Source organism: Ictidomys tridecemlineatus, chromosome 6 (assembly GCF_052094955.1).
Source record: "Ictidomys tridecemlineatus isolate mIctTri1 chromosome 6, mIctTri1.hap1, whole genome shotgun sequence".
Lineage (NCBI taxonomy): Eukaryota > Metazoa > Chordata > Mammalia > Rodentia > Sciuridae > Ictidomys > Ictidomys tridecemlineatus.
In genome coordinates, this window is record NC_135482.1 from 44431305 (window position 1) to 44454802 (window position 23498).

The following is a 23498-nucleotide window of genomic DNA, read 5'->3' on the forward strand; positions in this document are numbered from 1 at the left end:
AGTCTTCTCTACTCTCTACATCCATGTCGCTGCCTTAGGACAGGTATTTATTTCTCCTATAGTATCTTATAATAACCTCCTGTCAAACTCATCTTTCATAATAATTCCTGAGGTAAAACTCTAAAAATATAGCCAATCATATTCTCTCTTCATAAATTTTTTAATACAGCTATGCCCTTTTTCTTTCCCTTAAAATAAATTCCAAAGACATTAGTGTGACAAAGTCTTTCCTAATCAGGCCTTTCTAATTCCATTCTTATTCCTCTCCTCATGTCCTCCATTACACACTACTATTGTTTAATACCAATTTTTAAATTTTTTTTTAGTTACAGATGGATACAATACCTGTATTTCACTTATTTATTTATATGTGGTACTGAGGATTGAACCCAGTGTCTCACACATGCTAGGCAAGCACTTTACCATGAGCTACAATCCCAGCCCTAATACTAAATATTTTTTATTTGCCATGTCTGGTATCCTTTTTAGTACTGTTTCATTTATCTTTAATATCACACTCTGCTTCATTTGCTATATAACTCTTACACCAGCTTCAAATCTTAATCAGGCCTTCCCTACTTTGAGAATCCTTCTAAGATACCCATCTAATTTAAGAAACTTTCCAATAGTTTTCTTTTAAGCCAGATATAATCCACTATTAATGTACTTAACCTGTATATTTGTGGTTTGGGGTTTTTTTTAGAACAATAACAGAATTGTAATTTTATGTCTGCACTCCTATTCATTAGTACTGTCTCTGTTAGTTAGTATGCCATCAATAACATCAATTTATTCATGAAGAAATAAATACATTCATGATATATTTGTAAAAATAAACTATGAATAAATTAAATTATGGATTACATCTCTATGAGTATAAAGAGCAACATTGACTTTACTACTTCGCCCTCAATCCAATTTACATTTATTCATTATAAAGCAATGAAGATGGGACAGGAAAGCTTTCATTTGAACATACATTGTAAGATTGTGTTCCATGAGCCTGGGGCTATTTGTGGTGTAGTTATGTGTTGAACTCATCCTAGATGAATAGATGTTCTTCTATAACTTTCTAGAACAATTTTACAATGGGAATTTGGTTAATTTTTGTTTGTTTTAAAGAGATCAAGGCATTAATAAGCAACATAGCATAAAAGTTGCACATTAAGCAATAAACTAGGACTAATCCTGATTACTGATTGATTATCATCTATCTTGATATGTATGAGCCATTTCATCTTCAAAATCAGGAGGGAGTGAGCCACTGGCTTTAATAAATCAAGACCCAAAATAATCCAACTGTCTTTTGTTCCCTTAAACAAAACTCAAATGATCGCAAAAAATATCTGAGTATTTGGATGATTGTACACTTTCACTTTCTCTCATTTTATCTGTAAACTGTATTTCTAGAACCATGAAGTTTTTGGATCCCCCATATTTTTCTTGTGGGTAATATAATTATACCTGAAGAGTAGAGATTGTTTTATGAATTATAAGATGCCATTTCTTCCAAGAAAATGAGATCACAGATCAAAAACTCATCCATAGCCATCATATTAACTATAACATTGCTGTTATATTTCATGGTAAGTTTATTATTAAATCTTTGAAAAGCTGATTTTTGAAGTCAAATTCAAAAGACAGAGAAAGCCAGTTTTCCCTTTAGAAGGAGACTTTGAAAGATCTTCAAAGCACTCAGAAACACTGACACACTTAGAGTGCCATTTATGTTTCCCAACATAAAGGATTTTAATAGTTGTAAAAAAGAAAGATTTAGTGGTAAATTATTATTTTAAGATCAAATTTCCTAATGCTTATATACTATATAATGTGACTATAAGTGTCTATAATTGCAACGATTTTTGCAAAAAAAAAAGACAATTAGCAGATTTATATTGTAAACATTTTTACTCATAATAACTAGCTAGATTTTCTTCATAACAAATCTCATTTGATTTCAATGTATTAAGATGATGATATCCATTTAAAATGCAGCTGCATGAACCAACAACAAAGCAAAACTAATTGTTTGCATTAAGCAACAGCTTAGATCAATATGTTTAGTTGCACTGAAGCAAATGCCAAGTTCAGTGGGAACATGACTTTTCTCTTCTAGTTCAGATTTAAAGCAATGTCCATTTTCTGATTTAAATTAGAAGAATGGCCTAAGCAGCCCCAAACTACTGGTTCTTTGGGACAGAGTATTTAATGAGCACAGACTAAAAGCCACTCATAATGATTCACTGACCTAAACAACAAGACTTTATGGCTGTTTCACCATAGTAATGATCCAATTCTTGATGAAGACTATAGAGAAAATTAATTAATATGCATAAGTGCAGAATCAGCTCTCACCACCAGGTGACTTTTACCTACTTGGGAAAGATGCTCAGTATGGAGAATGCCAAATCTAATATTGTGTTGAGTCAGATTGAAAGATCACTGATCCATTAATATAAAGGCATGGTTTTCAATTTTTAGCAACTTATTTTGCCTTCTTGATTTAAAATAAGTCCTTCTTTCCTTTTTTTTCCAGTTGTCCCTGGAAGAAAATGAAATAGTTTAAACAGAGAAGTAAGAAAAACATTGAAATAAGTGGCAAATACCATATTTTTAGATAACCTTTAGTTGAATACTTTAGTAGTTAAGAGGTAAATGGGATAATGAATGCAAACTTGCCCTGTCCTAATAAATACCACATAAGTGTTAGATAATGTGGGAGAGATGTTGGGTGATAAATGTTTAACTGGTATCTTGGAGTACTTTCTCATTCTTTTTGTGTTTGAGCTGCACATATGATAGATCCTGGATTCCAGCTGTTCTTAATTGGGCCTTATCTGCTTAGTTTTCATCTGCTGTAGGCCTGCGTCTGGCTACTTGTGCAGGTTTGTAGTGGCTTGTGAAGCTCTAAAACATCTACCTATCCCCCAGATATTTCTCTCAATGCCTTGCCTAAAGTTCCATCTAACCATTGGTCCCAACATTATGTTTTCAGCAAGCCCCTATTTAAATGAATTCTGATTACACATTTCTCTTGGGTTTTCCTGATGATGAACTGCAATACGTAGCATGTACATATTTGTGGTATATTAATACCACAAATCAGAAATATCTAGTTCCTACTGAGTTTCCTTATTTATTATGTAAGCCCATATTTGTGCTAGACATCATTTCCCTAATTGGTCCCTCTAGGGGGATCCACAAAGGGTGAGAAGTTCAGGCAGGTGGCCAGGGCTTCTGCTAATAGCTGTACGGGCCTCCCCTCTGTTGTCTACTGCTCTGGCAATCTTTTTTTCTCTACTGACCAACAGACACTCTCCTGTTTATCATTCATAGCCCATGGAATTTCTAGACCAAGAAATTGGCTCCAGGTCCAAGTGGAAGGATGCCAATGTTTCTATAGACACTGGAATGTCTGTTTGATTGTAAAGGAATAGTAGGAAAGATTAGAGATGGGATGGCCAAAGACAGACTCAAATGCTTACCTAGCACCTAGGCTACTTAGCCACATCTGATCTTCCAGATCTCTTCTCTTTGCTGATTTTATCTCATGTGTCTGGATTATCTACAGATCCAGTCTGGCTCACTTGGAGACCTGAAGTCCACCAGAAAACTCAGAATTCAATTGTGGAAACATTACTGTAGTCTTTTACTTCTCTATACAAGTCCAAGGACACAGGCAACGATTTCAGTGCCTCTGAACATTCCATGATAGTTAAAAAGCACCCTACCATGCTACTCATGGTTGGTCATGAGCCTGGTCTCCTTAGGCATGGCTCTTGAAATCCTCGGGTACCTCTTTATTTTCAAAGCATCAGGGTTTCTCATCAGATGTCCTCTAGTTACTTTTGAGAGTTTTCTTTCCTCTGATTGGAAATGCCTAAGATTAAGAGTGCTTTAATTATAAATTTTTATAATGCTGTTCACAACTTCTAAATTTGAGCATACATTAAATATATATATATATATATATATATATATAAATATAAGAACAGGATCTCCCCTCAAGGTAAACATTAGATTTCATAGGAAAGAGACAAATACATTTCTTTATAAGAAAGGAAGGGGAAAACAAAGGAATATTTCCTAAATCCCTATGATATCCCAGATTTTCTTATAAGTAATCATCTCACCCTTTAGGATAGGAAGTATGTTTTGAAATGACATGATCATTCTTCCAAAACTGCAAAAATAGACCCTAACACATGTAGCACAATAAAAAACACTTAGGCTCTAAAATCTGTCTACCTGGGTTTGAATCCCATCATCTGCCATTTTCTATTTAAATTCTTTGTGCCTCCCTTTTTTTTTTCTCTGTAAAATAGTTTTAACACTATAGTAACTACTAACACTATAGTAACTACTCACCAGGTGGTATGAGGATTTAAAAAAGCTAATGCATAAGGCCCCACAGCATGAATCCTGGAACACTGAATATATTCAATAACTGGTAGCTGTAAGACTTCTCTTGCTAATGCATGTGAAAACTTCCATTGGTCCCATATTTCAGCTCTCAAATGTGAAAAAGAAAATAATGAGAAATAAAAGGAAAGAAAAAAAATGTGCAGGTGCAAAGAACCACATACACAAAAGTACACTTGAATATTGGGCTATTTTAAAAATCATTCTAAAGCCTTCTTTTGTGAAGATGCCTACCATGAAAATCAAATTGGTGTGCTTCCATGTAAAAAATATTAATATAAGTTTTGTCTTATAAATTTTAAAATGCTCATAATTAACAAGCTTGTGTTGAAGGGACTAAGTGTCCCTCTCAAAACTTAAGTGTACAAACTGCTTGATCTCATTTATATGTGTAATCAAAAAAAAAAAAGATCTCACAGAAGCAGATAGTAGACTAGTGGTTACTAGAGGCTGCGGGAATCACAGGGAAGGGGAAGGGAGGAGTTGCTGGTGAAAGGATATATAATTACAGTATATAGAAGGGTTTTAAAAAAAAAGTTCAGAATGGAAAAGTATACAGAGACATAAAGTATATAAATTATTGCCTGGTACTGGGTTGTAGGGAGTGGGGGAGAGGAAATGGAGAATGACTGCTAGTGGTTACGAAATTTATTTTTTGAGAGATGAAAATGAAAATGCTCTAAAATTGATTATAGGAGTGGTTGCACAACTCTTGCACAAATTTTTAAAAAGTGCTATATGTATATATACACACAATGGAAAATAACTCAGCCATAAAGAAGAATGAAATTATGGCATTTGCTCGTAAATGAATGGAACTGGAGAATATTATGCTAAGTGAAATAAGCCAGTCCCAAAAAAGGCAAAATGTTCTCTCTGATATGTTCATGCTAACCCACAACAAGTGAGGGTAGGGAAGTGTAGAATAGAAGTTCATTTGCATTAGATAAAGGCGAATGAAGGGAAGAGAGAAAGAATAGACTCCTAATTGGAATTAGTTGCACTCCATGTATGTATAATATGTCAAAATTCACCCTACTGTCATGTATATCTAAAAAAAAAGAAAACCATTGAATAAAAAAACCTGAAGTAAGGCAAAGAAAACCATCCTTTCTCCACCAGAAGCACTGCAATGGGGGTGGCACTTCTGGCAAAGTATCTGTCAGTTTCAGTGCTATGACAGGATATGAGGACAAGCAGCAACATCACTCCTACCACCCATTCCACAGACCATCTGAAGTTTCAACATCCAACAGAACAGGGTATACCCCACTTCTGATGGTGAGATTCACTCTTAGAGAAATGCATATTTCTAAAAAATGGAAAACCTACCACAGATTTGCATGGAGGGAGCCTGATTGAAAGAGACTTTGCTTACCTTCCCACTTTGCTTTGTCCCTTTGATTGGGGGCTTTGAGGGGTTCTTACGCCCTGACAGGAAGAGATGGTTCATATTGAGTGAGAGGTATTCCTTTATTTCATAAAGTGACACTTTTCTTAAGGAGAAGAACAAACATGATAGGTTCATCATTAAGCAGATTCATTCTAGATAAAAATATATGAGAAAGCTGAGGATCTGGAAATTGATCCTCCATGCCTATGTATGCCTTGATAACTGTGTGCTATCTTGGTCGGCATATTCCAGTCTAAAGATATTGTCCATGTATCTTGGGTATATATGTGACAGGGAAGGATTTGCACTTCATGAAGTCAGAGAGTTCCCGTACATGAAACCTGGGAATGTGACATTCCTGAGTCTGCTGTGAATCACTAGTGGATATATAGCCAATGCTCAGGTCTACCCTGTGCCTGAAACAAAGGTACTCTGGTCCCCCATCCCTCACCCTACAGCATCAGCTCTCAATGCTGGCAGTATTCCTTCCTGCTCATAATGTCTTCAAGTTTTCCCTCCATAGCTGTGTTCTCAGATTCTGCCTCTGAATCTAACTCTTTCCTCTTCATTCCCTATTAAGCATATAACTTCTGCTTCCCATTGTGGGAGAGATCTCTTCTCCACTACACTGATCAACTCCACATAAAAATAGCTGTTAATTATTTGCCCATTCCCCATTAAACTTCCAGTTTTCAAAAGAATCATTAGATAGCAGTGCCTGAGCCTAGTGTCATTAATTTCAAATAGTAGATGAAGAGATCAGGGCAGGGTAGAAAAGAAGTGTTGGCCTGAAAAGTCTACCAAGTGCCCCTCCAATCTCATAAAAAAAAGAGAACAGGAGTGGGACCTCAAGAGGTCACCATGAACTCCCTTCCTCGCTCCGTCCTAATGTATAGGCATTGGTTTCTCTGTAGAATCATTGTTATGACAATATTTTAATTTTGTATACATTCTAGTGTCTAGTTGTGTTTAACATAATTCTTATTTTGCTATGAGAATTACTTTTAAAACAGATACTTGGTCATGAAATTGGAGCCAACTTTCCAAGAATCTGGAGATCTCTTCTATAAAAACAATGGGGAGAGTTTTCAATCCCTATAACTATTTACGACTAATTATATTTTAGCTATTTACATCATGAATAGTATATAAAAATTAGACTTTCCAAGTATACTACTTCATTACTCAGGACAATTTCTATGATTTCCGTTAAGTTTCAATTTTTTAGCTTTCTGGCCATATGAGCTTTCTATACTTCTGCATTTCCCCAGAGGGCATATCTTTATTCTTGATGAAGGTCCTCTTTTAGCAACTATACAGAATTTAGCACACAGGTGTCTTCATTCCTGTCCTCTAAGCATCCTTGGATTTAGTTCTTCCAAAATAGAGGGATTGTGGGTGGGCTTCTGAGGACTTCTCTCTGTGCTGACATACATCCCACTTCTGCCATCAGACTCCGAGGCCATTCCTTCTTCATGACTTATGTCTAGTCACATTGTCCCAAAGGATGCTGCTCTAATTGCATTATGTCCCACTCTGTAATAGATATTTATCAAATGAAAAATAACTTCGTTAAAACTGGGCAAAAATCAGGGAACATAAAACCCTTCCATTGCCATTTTAGCACATAACACACAATGGATTGTCCCTGAAGTGCTTGTCAATTCCATGATTCCCAAATAGAATTTTTAACTGTACAGATCAACTTTTATTGGATGAGATAACAGGAAATAAGGGCCATCCAGAGTGTTTGCCCTGGGCTGGGTGTGGGAGTAGAAACTGCTTCTTCCAATGGAATTTTTGAGGAAATATGAAGGAGTATTTAATTGTATCAAAGAACATGCAAAAAAAAATTTTACAAGGTACCTTAATTAAAACAATTCCTTATTCTTATAGGTTTCAGATCCTCTCCAAAAAAAATATAGGATAATATAATTGGCTCTATGAACATAGACTAATTATTTTGCTGCTGGCTTCTTTATTTTTTACTGTAGATATATTGGACATATCACTGGTCAAATATGTAGAGCATTTTGTATTAATGAATATCACAAGGCTGGGGATGTAGCTCAGTGGGAGATCACTTGTCTAGCATGAACAAGGCCCTGGGTTCAACCCCTAGTATCCATAAAGAAGAGGAAAAAAAGGAAAGAGAGTCTGGGGGTGTGGTGGGGGAGCACACCAGCCAAGCAGGAGGGGAAGGGAAGGGAAGGATGCCATAGCACTTCCTGATGAGCTTATGTTTTCACAGCACAGTGATCAGAGCCTGTAGACTGGATCTCAAGAAAACCAGGCCTGGAAAGATGTATTCTTTCAATTATGAATATATTCAAGTCTCTTTGGGGGCCTTTGGGAGCTTATAATTTTGATAAATGCAATCTTATCATCTTATAGACATCTAGCTTTATTGTTTAATCTTTATGACAAAATAGCTGGTTTAAGGATGAATATTTTCATTAATTTGTTTATTTGATGTCAAGGTATAAAACAAATGTGTGCACATACAATTACAGATATACATATGCTGTTAGAATATAACTAAGACATGCAAACTGAATTCTGTTAAGCTGATTTTATAAATTTACATAGCCATAATGTAGTCTTTCAAAGCATTGGTGTAATTTCCACTAAGGTTACTAGGAGTAAGAAAATGTTATGCTTTGGGAGGTTTTCCTAATAAGCCTTGACTTGCCATATTATGGGAAGACTATAGGGTTTTAGGAGGCTTCAGTGTTATTGTTGTGTGTATTTTTAACTGGAGATTAGTATTTTGGTGATCTCTTGGGCTACCTCTACGAATATAATTAAGGAACAAGTAGAAAATAGTTTTAATACTAGCCTTTTTACATCAAAAGATATCACCTCTGGAAATCCCTGTTTCTGGGATTTTCAAAATCCCTTTTTTTTTAATAACCCATTTGAGTTTTTTAAATTTTTTTATTATTGGTTGTTCAAAACATTAAAAAGGCCCTTCTTATTGTATTTATGGAAAAATTTATCTCCATAAAAAAATCAAGACCATGCAAAATCTTCCGAATTGGATTGAGGCTTTTATTTTACACTAATTTTCTGATGAGAAAACTCAGATTCATTTGAATAAGTAGACCTGCACAAGTTCACACAGATGGGAAGAAGGGAATTGAGAGTATTAAATTCGAATCTATGTTCCTTAACAATTTTTTTCTCTTATTAAAAAAAGTTTTGTCCTTTCTAAATACTATCAATAAGTATTTTTCCCCACATAAAGCTTTCATTGGTACTCATTGTTTTTAATCTTCCTGAAAGATATTTACAGATAAAACTGGAGCCATTTCTTATGCAGAAATTCTCAAGGGAAGCCTCCAATATTTTCCATTTCTCTCTCCTTTCTGGAAAAGAGAGTGTTAGCAATGCTTTAAAAAAGATCATCAAACAACAAAATTGACTTCTTTTGAATGCTCACTTTTTCAAAAATCTTTAGACACCACTGATTGATGCTTTTGTTCCTTTTATAGTCAGTGACATTGATTTAAAGCCTGCAGTGCAAGGACTTATGCTGAGAGGGTGTATATAAGGCCATTCTACCTTGTGCTTCTAGAAATAACCACCATTGAATTTGAAATAATGAATCATAATGTACTTAACAGTGTAATTTCATACATGTATTTTTTTCTTTCTTAAATATCTCTTCAGAGAGGTTATTAGAGTCATATCCAGAATAAAGTTTCAGTTGTATAATTTTATGACCATAAAAATTCACTGGTTATTCTCATGTAAATGTTGCTCCTATGATTAAAAAGTTCTCTTAGTTTAAATGCAGATGAGTTATCTTTGAGGAGCCACTTACTCTCAATCTGTGAGAGACACTTTCAATTCCTCTCTATCCTTCTGAAATCTCCACTTTCCCCCCTTTCTTGTAAGATAACTTCATCCCCTTCTCTACAAACTAGAAACCATCAGAAGGTAACTTCCACCACCAAATTTATTAACATCCCTACTCTCCTCTATCCCTGACACACTTTACAATGAAAGAAATACTTTACTCCAATCCAAAACTCATCTCTCTGCTTTGGAGTGTATCTCCTCCTGTCTTCCAGAAAGCTTAAACTACTGCTTATTCCACCTGTTTCTATATCTTTAATAACCCCTCTCCTGGACTAGCTCCTTTACCTTAGAGATTAAGTGTCCTAAAATTTCTCCTATCTTGAAACAAAACAAAAACAAAGGCAAGTCCCTAAACCCCTTATTCCTGACAATATTGTTACTCTCTTATTACATCCAAACTTAAAAGATTTGTCCACTTGTTTTTTTTTTAATCTCTCATTCCTCAATCCAATTAAATCTAGCTTTTCTCCCTCCCCACATACTGAAGCTATTGTCTATAATTTCATCAGTGATTTTCTCAGTGATAAAAACTTATATTGAGTGAGGAGAAAAGATTATTTTGATATAGTTTTGAGCAAAAATAAAAAAGGCAGCTTACAAAACTTAATATTAACTATGAACTTTTTTGGTGGATGGTTCCAGGAATTTTAACACACATATAGACTCTTGCAACCACCACCCAGTAAAGATACACAATAGTTCCAGCACTCCCCAAAATTTCTGTATGCTCTCTCTCTCCTTCCCTAGACCCTAAACTCTAATAACCTTTGGCCTTTTATTACTAGTTTTTAAAAAATCTTTTTGAGAATGATATATAAATGGAAAATACAGTTAGTTTTGGAAACTGTCTCCTTTCAGTCAGCCTAATGTTTTTCAGATTCATCCAAGTCTCTTGGATAAGGGATCTTACTCCATAGGATAAATGTATTATAGTTTATTTACCCATTAACCCCTAGAAGGGAATTTGGATTATTCCTATTTGGGAGAAATTATGAAGAGAATTGCTATAAAAAATTTTTGCAGACTTTTGTGTGAGTGAAAGTTTTATTTCTATAGGGTCAGTATGCAGAAATGAGTTTGCTGGGTCATATGGTAAAAATGTGTTTAACTTAAGAAATCATCAAACTATTTTCTAGAGTACCTTTGCTATTTTTGCATTCCCACCAGTAAGGTTTGAGACCTCATTTGTTCCAGATCATTTCAGGTACTGAGTATTGTTAGTACTTTTCATTTGAGTTAACTAAAATGAAATCCATGTCATGGTTTTAATATATTTCCCCAACCACTACTAAGGTTGGACATATTTTCATTTGCTTTTTTGCCATCCATTTATTCTCTAGAAGTATCTGTGTAGAAGTCATTAGCACGTTTTTAAACTGGTTTGTTTGCTGACTTTGAGTTTTATATATATATATATATATCCTGGTTACCAGTCCTTTGTGGGATATATAATTTGCAATTATTTTTCTCCCACCTTAAAGCCAGACTTTTTACTTTCTTAACAGTGTCATTCCCAGAGCAATTTTTTAACTTGTTACTTTAATGCTGCCTAATTTATCAATTATTTTCTTATGTATATTGTGAACTTGGTGTCAGATTTAAGAACTCTTTGCCTAACCTTAGATAATAGAATTGTCTGAATTTTCTTTTAGGTTGTTCATTATACTTCTGGATCTATGATCTCTTTTGAGTTATGTTTGTATATGTGAATTTTAGGTGAATGTTGGTTTTGTTGTATATATACATCAAATATTTTCAATATAAATTTTTGTTTAAATATATTTTTGAAAAAACTATAATTTCACTATTGCTTTTCCATATTTATAAAAACATCAAATGGTAATAATTTCTCTGGATTTATTTTTTAATTTTTAGATGGGACAAATCATAATTATATACATTTATTTGACAAATTATATACATTTAATTGACAGACCATAATTACATACATTTATGATGTGCAATGTTATGTTTTGATAAATCTGTACAATGTGGATGATTAACTAAAACTAATTTACCTATCCATCTCCTTACTTATCATTTTTTCCGTTGATTTGAAATGTATTCTCTGAGTTATACTGAAATACACATTATTATTAACAATAAGACCCTGATAGGCAATAGATCTCAAAACTCATTCCTATATATCTGAAACTTTCAAATAGTCCTATCTATCTGAAACTGAAGATATCTCTTCAACATACTGATTTCAAATACTTTGTATATATTCTCAGACATGGGTTTGCTGAATCATATGATTGTTCTATATTTTGTTTTTCTGAGGAAACTCCATCCTGTTTCACCTTATAGCTATAATAATTACATTCTCTCCAACAATGCACAAGTGTTCCCCCTTTTAACACCCTCACTAACACTTGCTATCTATCATCTTTTTTATAACAGACATTCCAGAACTTGAGAAGAGGGGTTTTTTTGATGAATAGAGCTTCACCATTGTTTGGGGCATATATATTTATGATTGTTATATCTTGTATGGTTCCCTTGAGCAGTATGTAATATCCATCTTTATCCCTTTTGATTAACTTTGGCTTAAAGCCTACTTTTTTATATAAAATATGGAAACCCCTGCTTGCTTCCACAGTCCATGTAAGTGGTATGATTTTTCCCAACCTTTCACTTTCAGACTGTATATGTTTTTTCCTATCAATTCCTATGAATCTCCTGGAGGCAGCATATTGTTAGCAGCATACGTTTTAATCCAATCTGCTAGCCTATGTCTTTTGATTGGTAAATTTAAGCCATTAACATTTAGGGTTACTATTGAGACATGGTTTGTATTTCCAGCCATATTTGTTTATTTCTGTTATTTAACTTGACTTGGTTTTCCTCTTTGATTCATTTTTGTTTTTGTTGTTGTTGTTGTTTTAGTGTAATACCTCTCTCTGCTGATTTTCATTATTGTTTTTCATTTCCTCTTCATTAAATATTTTTTCCAAGGATATTTTGTAGTGCTGGTTTTCTAGCTATAAATTCTTTTAACTTTTGTTTATTGTGGAAGGTTTTATTTTCTTCAAATCTAAAGCTTAATTTTACTGGATACAAGATTCTTGGTTGGCACCTATTATCTTTCAGAGCTTGATATATGTTGTCTCCGGATCTTCTAGCTTTCAGGGTCTGTGTGGAAAATCTGTCATTATCCTAATTGGTTTTCCCCTATATGTAATCTGACTCCTTTCTCTTGTGGCTTTTAGGTGTAAAGTGATATTATAGGTTTAATTTGCATTCCTCTAATGATTAGTGATGTGGAGTGTGTTCTCATGTACCTATATGCCTTCTTTACAAAAATGTCCATTTAGGTGTTTTGCCCATGTTTTAATCAGGTTGTTTTCTTGCTATTGAGTTGCGAAAGTTCCTTATATATTCTGGATATTAGCCTCTACTATGGTTTGAATGTGTCCCCCAAGATTCCTGTGTTGGAAACTTAAACCCCAATGAACAGTGTTGAGAGACAGGGCCTTTAAGATGTCATGAAGGCTTTTACCCTCCTGGATGGATTGATGCCATTATCTCAGGAGTGGTTTGGCTATCTCAAGAGTATGTTTGTAAGTAAGTTTGTGCCCCACCCCCATGCTCTCTGCCCTTTCATCTTTCAGCAAGGAATGACTCTGTGAGGAGCCTCTTAATTGAGGTGGAGCATGGAGAATGGAGAAAAGAGCTGGAAGATGGGAAAGATTGATGTAATCTCTTAGTCTCATGAATACCCTTTTTTTTTTTGGAATGGTTTTTCTAGAGATAGAACATTTCTTCTGAAATTTTCTTTGTCTGTACCCTGGTGTCTACTATGAGTTTTCTAGAGAATACCAGAGGTAGATGGGGACATTAAGATGGAAAATTTCCTGCTGGTGCTGTGAAACTTTGTATTCTGTCCCTCCTCAACCTCTAGTTCCCCCTTGGTACTATTTTCCTTTCCAGATCCTCAAATGGCTGTTTTATGCAATTTTGTCCAAGTTTTTTTTAGTTCTGTTCATTGTAAGCAGGCCAAGTGTGTTTGCTCCATTAAACATAGACTCTTCCATGACTCTTTATTTTTGGTACTAGGGATTGAACCTAGGGATGCCTACCACTGAGCCACCTCCCCTCCTGCTGCTGCTGCTGATTATTATTATTATTATTATTATTATTATTATTATTATTTTGAAACAGTACCTCACTAGGTTGCCAAATCTCACTAAGGTTCAACTATCCATTCATGAATTTTAGGTTGATGTTCATGGTCATTTTGCTTGAGCTCTCAGACTCTCCGTAATACTGGATGCTGCTGATTAGACTCCTTATTATATTCTTCCCATGCCTTCAGTACTTCCACAATCTCTGGTTCTTCATCCTCTTCCTATGATTGTTCCTTAAATATGGGCTTCTCTGGATCTCAATTATACTCTCGGTTCTTCTCACTCATCAAGTCTCCCTAGGCAATCACACATTCATTTTTCCATCTATATGCTTATGGTTTCGAAGTATGTATTTTTAGTCCAGAGCTTTCTCCTGAGTTACACATAATTATAATTGTTCTTCAGACATTTCTGCTTCTCTATAGTGTAAGCACCACAAACTCACAGTTCTATACCTAAATGAAAGATACCTTCATATATTTCTTTGCCCAATAGAAATAGAGGTTCTCTCTCTTTCTTTCTCTCTCTCTCTCTCTCTCTCTCTCTCTCTCTCTCTCTCTCTCTCGGGGGGGGGGGGGTACCAGGAATTGAACTCAGGAGACTCAACCACTGAGCCACATCCCCAGCCCTATTTTGTATTTTATTTAGAGACAGAGTCTCACTGAGTTATTTAGTGCCTCGCTAAGTTGCTGAGGCACTTGGATTAAACATATCTATTTTATTTTCCTTAGGTTCCTCATTCTTATTTTCTTCCTTTATCTCTCTGGACATTTGAAATCAAGTTCTTTTAAAGCCCTCTTGTTTTGCTCTTCATATTGAAGTTGTGATCCTTCTGTCTCAGGCTCCTGAGCCACTGGGATTACAGACATGTGCCACTGCACCATCTTAGAGTTACTCTTAAATCTCCACTCCCAGTTCTTTCCCACAACATAAACTCAATCACTCAATTGATTTTGTTTGTGCTTTGGTGGAGGGAGGATCAATTCCATATCTTAATAATTCTAGAACTCATCTCTTTTCCATACCCCTATTACTAACAGGTCTTGACTCTTATCACCCAAGTTGATACCTTTATTGTTTCCTTCCAATCTGTTTTCTTGGATACTCATGGTAATCTTTCAGAAATATAAATTTTATCTTGTCATGATCCTCATTATATCTTATAAAATGTCTCATTTCTCTAATGTTTTATCTTTTAAGTGTTATTAAAGGTATTTTGGAATTTCTCATATTATCCTCAATATCTCTCAATCTCTGCCTCACTGTCTTGTTGCTACATGACAAACTACCCAGAAATACAGATCACAAATTTATTATCTATGTTTCTGTGAATTATATATCTGAGCATGGCTCTATTAGGTCTTCTGCTTTAAAATGTCCCACAAAACTTCAGTTAAGGTCTTGGCCAGGACAGGGATTGAGAGGAAGACACCACTGGAAAAGATTTGCCGCTGAGTTTATTTATGTGATCATTGGCAGATCTAGTTACAAAAGAGTTGTTGAACTAAGGCCTTCACTGGCTTTTGGACAGAGGCCTTCTCCTTCATGTGAACCCCTTCAACATGGCAACTTGCATTCTAACAGCACAAAAAGTATATATTTTTAAACTTAATCACAGAAATATTATTCCATCACCTTGGCCATATCTGTTGGTTGCAAGATCAAGCCTATTCTTAAAAGGAAGGGATTAAAATAGTGTGAATACCAGTAATTGTGGATCACAGAGTGCCATCCTATAAATCAATCTACCACAATCTCTTGCCTTCTTTTTATATTTTCATCTTTTAATTTCTAAACACTCCTTTCTAAATGAGTACCTAAAAAATTCTAATTTACGAATTCACCGTTCAGTGGTATCTGGTCTACTGTTTAAGTTGTACTTTGAGATTCCCCAAGAAATATGAATGAAAAGTATACTTTCATTTCTATAATTTCCACTTGGAATAAAACATACCTATTTTACTTTCCTTAGATTCCTCATTCTTATTTTCTTCATTTATCTCTCTGGACATTTGAAATCAATTTCTTTTAAAGTCCTCTTGTTTTTACTCTTTGTATTCTTTCTCGAGTGAAAATCTTCTTCCATCTTCTGACTGTCTCTCATAGCAATAGTCTCTGAGAGTGCTTTTAATTATTTTCATTTTATGAATGTGTCTTTAATGGAACTTGTCTTCTACAGAAACACACAGAAGTTCCATTTTTATTCTAGTTTCTAGAGACGTTGCTATGAAAGTGATTGTTTGTTTTTTCTAAGACTCTATAATACCTAAATTCTAAAACTTTTCTTTTTTAAGCTTCCATAAACCAATCTTTTCTGGTTTTCCTCTTCTTTACTACCATTTCGCACTCAGTTATCTTTACAGTCTCCTTTTCATCCCATCCCTGACTCTATTGAAATTCTGCAGTACTCTGTTCTGTGTCCTTTTCTTTTTCAGCAGCCCCTTGGCTTTAAATTTTCTCTGCAGTTGATAACTCACAAGTCTTAGTCTTTCCCTCTCTTTCTCTTTCTCTCTCCCTGTTCCTCTCCCTCCCTATTTCAGTCCCTCTTCACTCCTTTCATTCTTTTTCCTCATTCTCTTTTTATGTCATCATAAACTACAAACTTATTTATCTAACTTCTAGATCAACATCTCCGTGATGATATTTAATAGGTATCTTATTCTTAACATTTCCAAAATGTTTACTTCAGCATATTTATAATGTTGAAGGAGGTGACAGAGGTAGCATTTGAGGATAGAAAAGACAAACTTATTCCAGAAACTAGCTCAGTGATCCACAAACTTCAGAGTTAGAGTATGAGAACAATTCTATTATAAATTCAGTTTCTTAGGCTACATGTATTATATTATGCTATAGTAATTCTAAGTCAGGGTCTAGGAAACTCTATGTTCATATCTCAGGTATTTATGGTGAAAGGAGTTCTAAAGACAACACTTTCAACTTTTTTGTCATACCTAATGACTGTGATAAGATACCTAACATTATACTTCCAATTGGTACTCATTAGTTAAGGACAAGCTGGACTAACTGAGCCTCTTCATACAGACAACTAGATAAGTCTGGGGGAATTTTTTTTTTTTTTTGGTACCAAGGATTGAACCCAGTGGTGCTTGACTACTGAGTCACATCTCCAGCTCTTTTATATTATTTATTTTGAGGCAGAGCCTCATTAGTTCCTGAGGCTGGCTTTGAACTCATGATTCTTCTGCCTCAGCCTGATGAGACACTGGGATCACAGGCATGAGCCACTGTGACTGGCTAAGCCTGAGAAATCTTAATTATGTTTAATCTGCACTTCAAATTAGAATTTTTCTCTTTCCTTGCAGGCCAATTTTAGTACAAGGTACATGGTTTCATGGACTCACCTATTCTATTTAAATAAAATGTCTCTGAAAAGGCTGCTGATTGATATATAAAAAGAAAGATTGAAGATAATTATGTCATTTACTCAGTTCCTCATTTATTTCTCCATATCTCAGAAATATGCTCTCTCTCATCATCAGTTGATTCTTTCTTTTTTATTTAATATTTTTGGTGAATCCATAGTAGAGGAATTGCCAGTTTTTACAACTTTTGCCCTCCATCAGGCCTTATGTGAGTAGCATATATTTTTAGCATTTTTAGCCATTCTGTCTCACCAATATGCCTCAACTTTCACTTAGGGAGATAAAATAGGCTATTTTCTTAGCACAAGTGCTTTTCTCTATGATAGAAGAGTAAGTTTGAGAATCATCCTCTGGTACCAATAGCCTTTAAATCATTCTAATCTCGATTACACTTCATGTAGATTCTGATACACTAATGGGAAATAATCATCATGTCTTCCCTTCTGAGCATGCCAAATATACTATAACATTTTTAAACCAAGCCACCAAGCTACCACAATTTATCAAAGATAATGGTTAGATAGTAACAGCCTTGAAATAACTGTAAATTTGGCTTTTTTGAATGAAATAAAAAATGATTTGAAAATGAAACTGTCATGAAGAACACTTTATAAATGTTTATGAATTTATAAAATTCAGAACAGGATACCTCAGTGTTGTTATTCTTATCATTATCTTATTAATAGAGAATGGTGCTAAAATGTAGAATGCACATGAACTTTCATTTAGGTCTTAACTGAAAGTTATTTGCTAAATGATATTGTAGTGTCCTAGATGAGTTTCTACAGTTCTGGAAGGTGGGCAATTTCCTCTCTCCTCTCTGAGAAATAGAGTCTGTTATTGTTGTGGAGAGCTACAACAAAGTGGTTGCCTTGGAGTTGAGAAATAGAATGGACATGCTATTTTTAACTACTTTAACTTTTCTAGACTCTTCATTTAAAATTTATTCCTTCTTGTGGGGAAGGCATATTTTATGCATGGATAAACTTGGGTTTCTCACCCCAGAAATAGGCTTTTGTAGCAAAGAGGAAGGTGTAATGTTCAACAGTGTAAGAACCATGTCTACGATGATAGTGCTGTTGAAACTGGGTTTGTTAATAGTTGAGTTTGCAAAAAAGGCTTACAGATCCCTGAGAGATTTGAGAAGATAGGATGACAAGGATTCAGAAATAAATCTTGTAAAAAGAGATAAGTAATTTTCTAAGGACAGTATTTGCAGAAGTCCTTGTTGCCCTGGGCATGCCAAAGGAAAATCTGGGATACCTAAGTTTGCTAGGTACTATATATGTGGCTTTACTCATTGTGATCTGTTCACTCTGCTTATTATGTGACACAGAAGATCTTGTGTTTCCTAATTGTCATTTGATCTAATGATATTCTTTTTCATTCATATGTATTATTTTTTCTTCCCTGATTAATGACTAACAGAATAAACATTTGTTTAAGTCAATGGTTATTTATCTAGCAGAAGAAATAAAGATGAATGAATTGGTTAGTATACAGTTAAATTGTTGTAACTAGAAGATAGTTAAAAATAACAGCAACTGAAGCAATGTAGAAAATTGTTTCTTTCCACATAAAATCTGGGGGTTAGTGTGATAGCTCCACTTTCATCAGAGTCCAGGATCCTTTGTCTTATGGTTCTTCCATCTTGAACACATCTACTTCATACTCCTCCTATGCCATATGCATTTAAGCCTAAGCACAAAGGGGGAAAGGTAGAAAGCAGGGCCACATCACATCTGTCTTCATATCATGTTTAGTCACGCCCCAAAGGTCACATCTTGATCAAATAGCAAAACTTAGTTGCAAAGAAGGCTGATAATTGTATTCTTTAGCTCAATTGACATAGTCCTAAATAAGAAGGTGAACAATAGGGGGCTGAGGTTATAGCGTAGTGGCAGAGCATTTGCCTAGTGTGTGTGAGGCAATGGGTTTGATCCTTAGCACCACATGAAAATAAACAAATAAAACAAAGGCACGCTGTTCCTCTACAACTACAAAAAAATATATATTTTCTTAAAAAAAGAATGTGAACAATGGATGGTATCCGATTACTAGAAGTTGCTACCATGAGTATATTTAGATTTCTGAACTTGGTGAACTTAAAATATTATACAAGCATTAATAACTATACATAAGTACAACACCAGAACTATAACACTAGAAAAATAGAGTAAGTATGAAATAAAGATTGTATAAAATGTTAATAATTGAAGGAGGGAAAGCTTAAATAAACATTTATCATTTGAGGAGCTGATGGGATATCTAGGAAGAGAACCCAACAGAGTATTAGAACTGCAGGATTAAGTTTTCAAAAAAGGAAATTCCTTGCTAAAAAGGGGTATTAGAATATCTGATAACTAGAACTCTTTCAAACTACACCCACTTCTGGCCAACTAAATTGTCTGAGATGTCACCATAGCACCAAGGGTGCTCTCTTTTGGGGTGATGATGAAGCTGTGAAGGCAGAATGGGGAACTAATTGACCTTTACAAGTCTTCAAGCCTCTCAAGAAAAGATAATTTTCTTTATTGAATAATTCTACCTATCTTACTGAATAGAATTTTAAATTTTCTTTTCACTCCTTCCATCTTTTAGGGTGCTTTTCAGGAAACAATGATCGCTTTTGGGCAATTCATCAGAAGAAGAGTGGGAAGCCGGTATTCATTTATCACCGTTCACAAGATATTGAGAAGAGCCTGGATATAACTCCACAAAAGATATATAAACATAGCTATCCTTCCTCTTCTGAGACTCAGATAGGTAAACGCCACCACATTGTTAATTCAGCCTTTCCTAGACCTGCGTATGACCCATCTCTCAATCTGTTGGCTGTGGCTGGTCAAGATCTTGAAGTGGAAAATCTACCAATTCCAGCAGCAAATGTAATTGTGGTGGTGAGTATCCAAGTCTTCCAATCCCAGCAGCATCAGGTTTAACTGATATTGATGTTGTTGCTTTCCCTTGCGGTCGATACTGGAAGAAAAAAAATAATTATTGTAAAAACTTACCATTGGATCTCAATGGTTATTGACCATAGCACTTCTCACTCTCTGAAATTTCCTTTTTGTTACTTGATTGTTGTCTGTTTTCTTCCTCCCATGAAATTAGAGAACTTGTCTGTATCCTCAGCTCTTAGCACAATGAATGGTGCCTAGTAGGAGCCTAATACATATTTGGATTAAAAATTACTTTAAAGAGGCTTTAAATTACAACAGATCACACCCTATATTGAACCTCTTGCTTCTGTAAAATGTGTTCTGAAATGACAGGCATTAGTCTCAGTCCATGTAATAAATAGTACTTATTGAAGATTCTTTAAGTCTTTTGACTCAACTCATAGTGTTATAAAAGGAGGACAGGTTTCTGTCACTAGTAAATAAGATGACTTAGGAATAAATGATAGATAATATTCTTAATATCACTGTGCAAACATATTAGGTGATGCAAAGATCTCATTTCTTATGTACTTCCATAGCCCAGGTCAAAAATTCCCAATTTGTAGAGGTCTAACAGTTCAAATACATGCTATGGTTGACACCTGTATAGACTATAATCCCTCTCAAGTTTAAAATCATAACACGAATGTTCATATAAAAACTAAATAGCAGCTGATCATTATGCAACATATACATGAATTGAAATATCACATTGTGCTGGGTACAGTGACACATGCCTGTAATCCCAGCAGCTAGGGTGGCTGAGGCAGGAGGGTCGAGTTCAAAACCAGCCTCAGCAAAAAACAAGGCACTAGGCAACTCAGTGAGACCCTGTCTCTAAATAAAATACAAAATAGGGCTGGTGGTATATGGCTCAGTGGTTGAGTGTCCCTGAGTTCAACCCCCAGTACCCCTCCAAAAAAAAATCACATTGTACCCCATATGTACTATAAAAATAAAATAGTTACAGAAGGTCTTCTAAATAATTGTTGCATTTCTGTCTAAAAATATAATAATGAGTTGACTTTTGAGGAAAAGATAAGTTCAAGAAACTCTGCTTGCATTTTGGCAACCTTTCTATGTACCAAATGTAATTCAATTTAACATGCTCCATTTTTCTTTATTTTCTATCTACTACATATAATATAATACACTTAGTATCAAAGATCCATTCTCTTATGCTTGCCACTAAGAAATATTGAATATTTATTTGATACAGTTTTCCCTTGGGGTATCTAAAAATAAAAACAAGTTCCAAAGAGCCTTGGTTTTGCTTGAGAAATGTCTGCATGAAATGTCAATAATTAAAATAATACAAACAATCATAAATTGAAACATGAGATGAACTCTTTGTTAAGACAGAACATGTGGGTTGTTTGGCCTCTTGAAAACTTGAACATGTATTTTATATTTCATGAGTAGCAGATGTTCTGAAGGTGAAAGTCACTGTCTATTCAGTGAAGATAAATGATGTTAATGATGTCTCTGTACCTGGATATCCCAGTTTTAATGATAGGGCCCATGGGACATATTTCCTCTAGTGACCATCATATACCCATAGTCATCAACTCTTAAAGTCACTGCGAATTACAGTTCAAGAGGTTTGTTCTATCTTGTAATATCATGTATTGTCTCATTAATTTAATATTATGGACAATAAAAGGCACCAACGAAGAATTCTGACAGGTCATTTCACTTTTAGCCTATTTGTGGTTTGGAGATTCATGAAGAAGCTGTACTTTTTCTTTTGAGTGATGATTACACAGATGCAATAGGTAATTTGGATGCATTAGTCTCACCTAATGTCTCTTGATCTAACTTCTAACCATGCTGTGGCTTTGGTAGCTTGCAAAAATAATTGCTAGTGCTATTTCCTGTAATCCACTTACATTACTTAGGCATACTAGGAAAACCTGAGGTGGAGTTATTTTTTAAATAAATCAATAATGTTCAGCTCCCTGAGAAAGCAATACGATGACATGCAATTGAATATCAGCTGGTTTGAAGGGCCATTCTATCTAGAAAAGCAATTTAGGAATGGAATGTGGAAGATGCAAGGGATATATTCTGAGGCAGTTTTCTGACTTCAATGGAATAATTGATGTGTGTTTGTATGTAGAGGGTATACATGTATTTAAAACATACACATATGAATGCGAACCTTATCACTTGGGGGAATATTGCAGTGGTACTAAAAAATTCTTTCGTGGCTTACTTTATACCAAAATGAACTGTGTTAATGAATATCAGCTTTTTGAATGGAGAAATTACTGGTTTTTGCCTAGATAGGGTAAAAAACGACCCCCAATCTCCAAATGTGCTGTGTAATAATTTCTAAGACTTCCCAGCTCAGAAAAAGAGATCACATTTTCTTCCTTCTAATATTTCTTTCTCTCCCTCTTGTTTCTGATATCACTGGCAATGGGTTCTTAGAATGATAAATTTAACAAGGACATGTGTCCCTTCTCCTTTCTGGATTCCTAATTGCTGCCACAAAGCATTTCACAAGAGATTTGGCCACAAATGATTTTTTTTTTCCTTTTTCGTCTTTCTTTTGTAATCAGGAAAATCTGTAGTTTTTTTTTTGTTGTTGTTCCATGAAAATGAGAATGTTTACCCCCAAAGAATGCTAGTGATGTTCCAGAAACTCAATTAAGAAGCTGTGATTAGGATTTCTGTGTGAGGACTGTTTTAGAGGGAAAATGAACAGCCTGGAGGTCAATATTAAGGTCAGAGGGGAGAAGGGGCTTTAGCCAAATGCATGCTGGCAATTCTATAGCTCTTATCAGTAGATTCTTAGGGTATTGTCAGGCCCCAAAGCCACACACCGGGAAGGAGGAAGGGGACGCATGAAAATGGTTAGAGGCAACTAGAGGCCTTTCCATTTCAGCATAGGTTATTGAGTGAAAAATGTTCTAGCCTGACCAAAACCTGAGAAAATTGAGGGCTAATCAGGTTTGGGAATATAATAGGAGATGTTTAGGATCAGTGAACAGGGACAGAGGTAGGGAGATTATGGCTTACTACACAGGATGGATTCGAAGGATGGAAAATAAAGGAAATAAAAAGAAGATAGAGAAGGCAAAGGAGGAGGAAGAAAGGAGAGGAGGAAAGGAAAGGGAAAAGAAAGGCCTCTGGGCAGGGAAGAGAACAGAAAGGGAGGAGAGGATACACAGCTGTTCTCTAAGCACATAAGAAGCAAGGGGGAGTTTCCAGAAGCCGATCCTGTCTGTGAGACCTAGAATCCTGTGGCTTCTTGTTCTGCTCACTGACCCAAACCAGCTCCCAGACAGGTATTCTATTGTTTTTTTTAACACAAACTATTCTTGCAAATACTTTTACTAGATATTTGACTTAGAAA

General features: G+C 35.0%; 1 protein-coding gene across 2 annotated transcripts in view; it reads left to right on the top strand.

Annotated features, from left to right (window-relative positions):
* Positions 1-23498, top strand: part of Ptprr (protein tyrosine phosphatase receptor type R) — a 253577-nt gene that overhangs the window by 5860 nt on the left and 224219 nt on the right. For both annotated transcript variants that reach the window (XM_078053134.1, XM_078053133.1), the window contains exon 2: positions 19797-20095. In XM_078053134.1, the coding sequence (XP_077909260.1) occupies positions 19797-20095 (299 nt within the window). The remainder of the gene's footprint in view (positions 1-19796; positions 20096-23498) is intronic.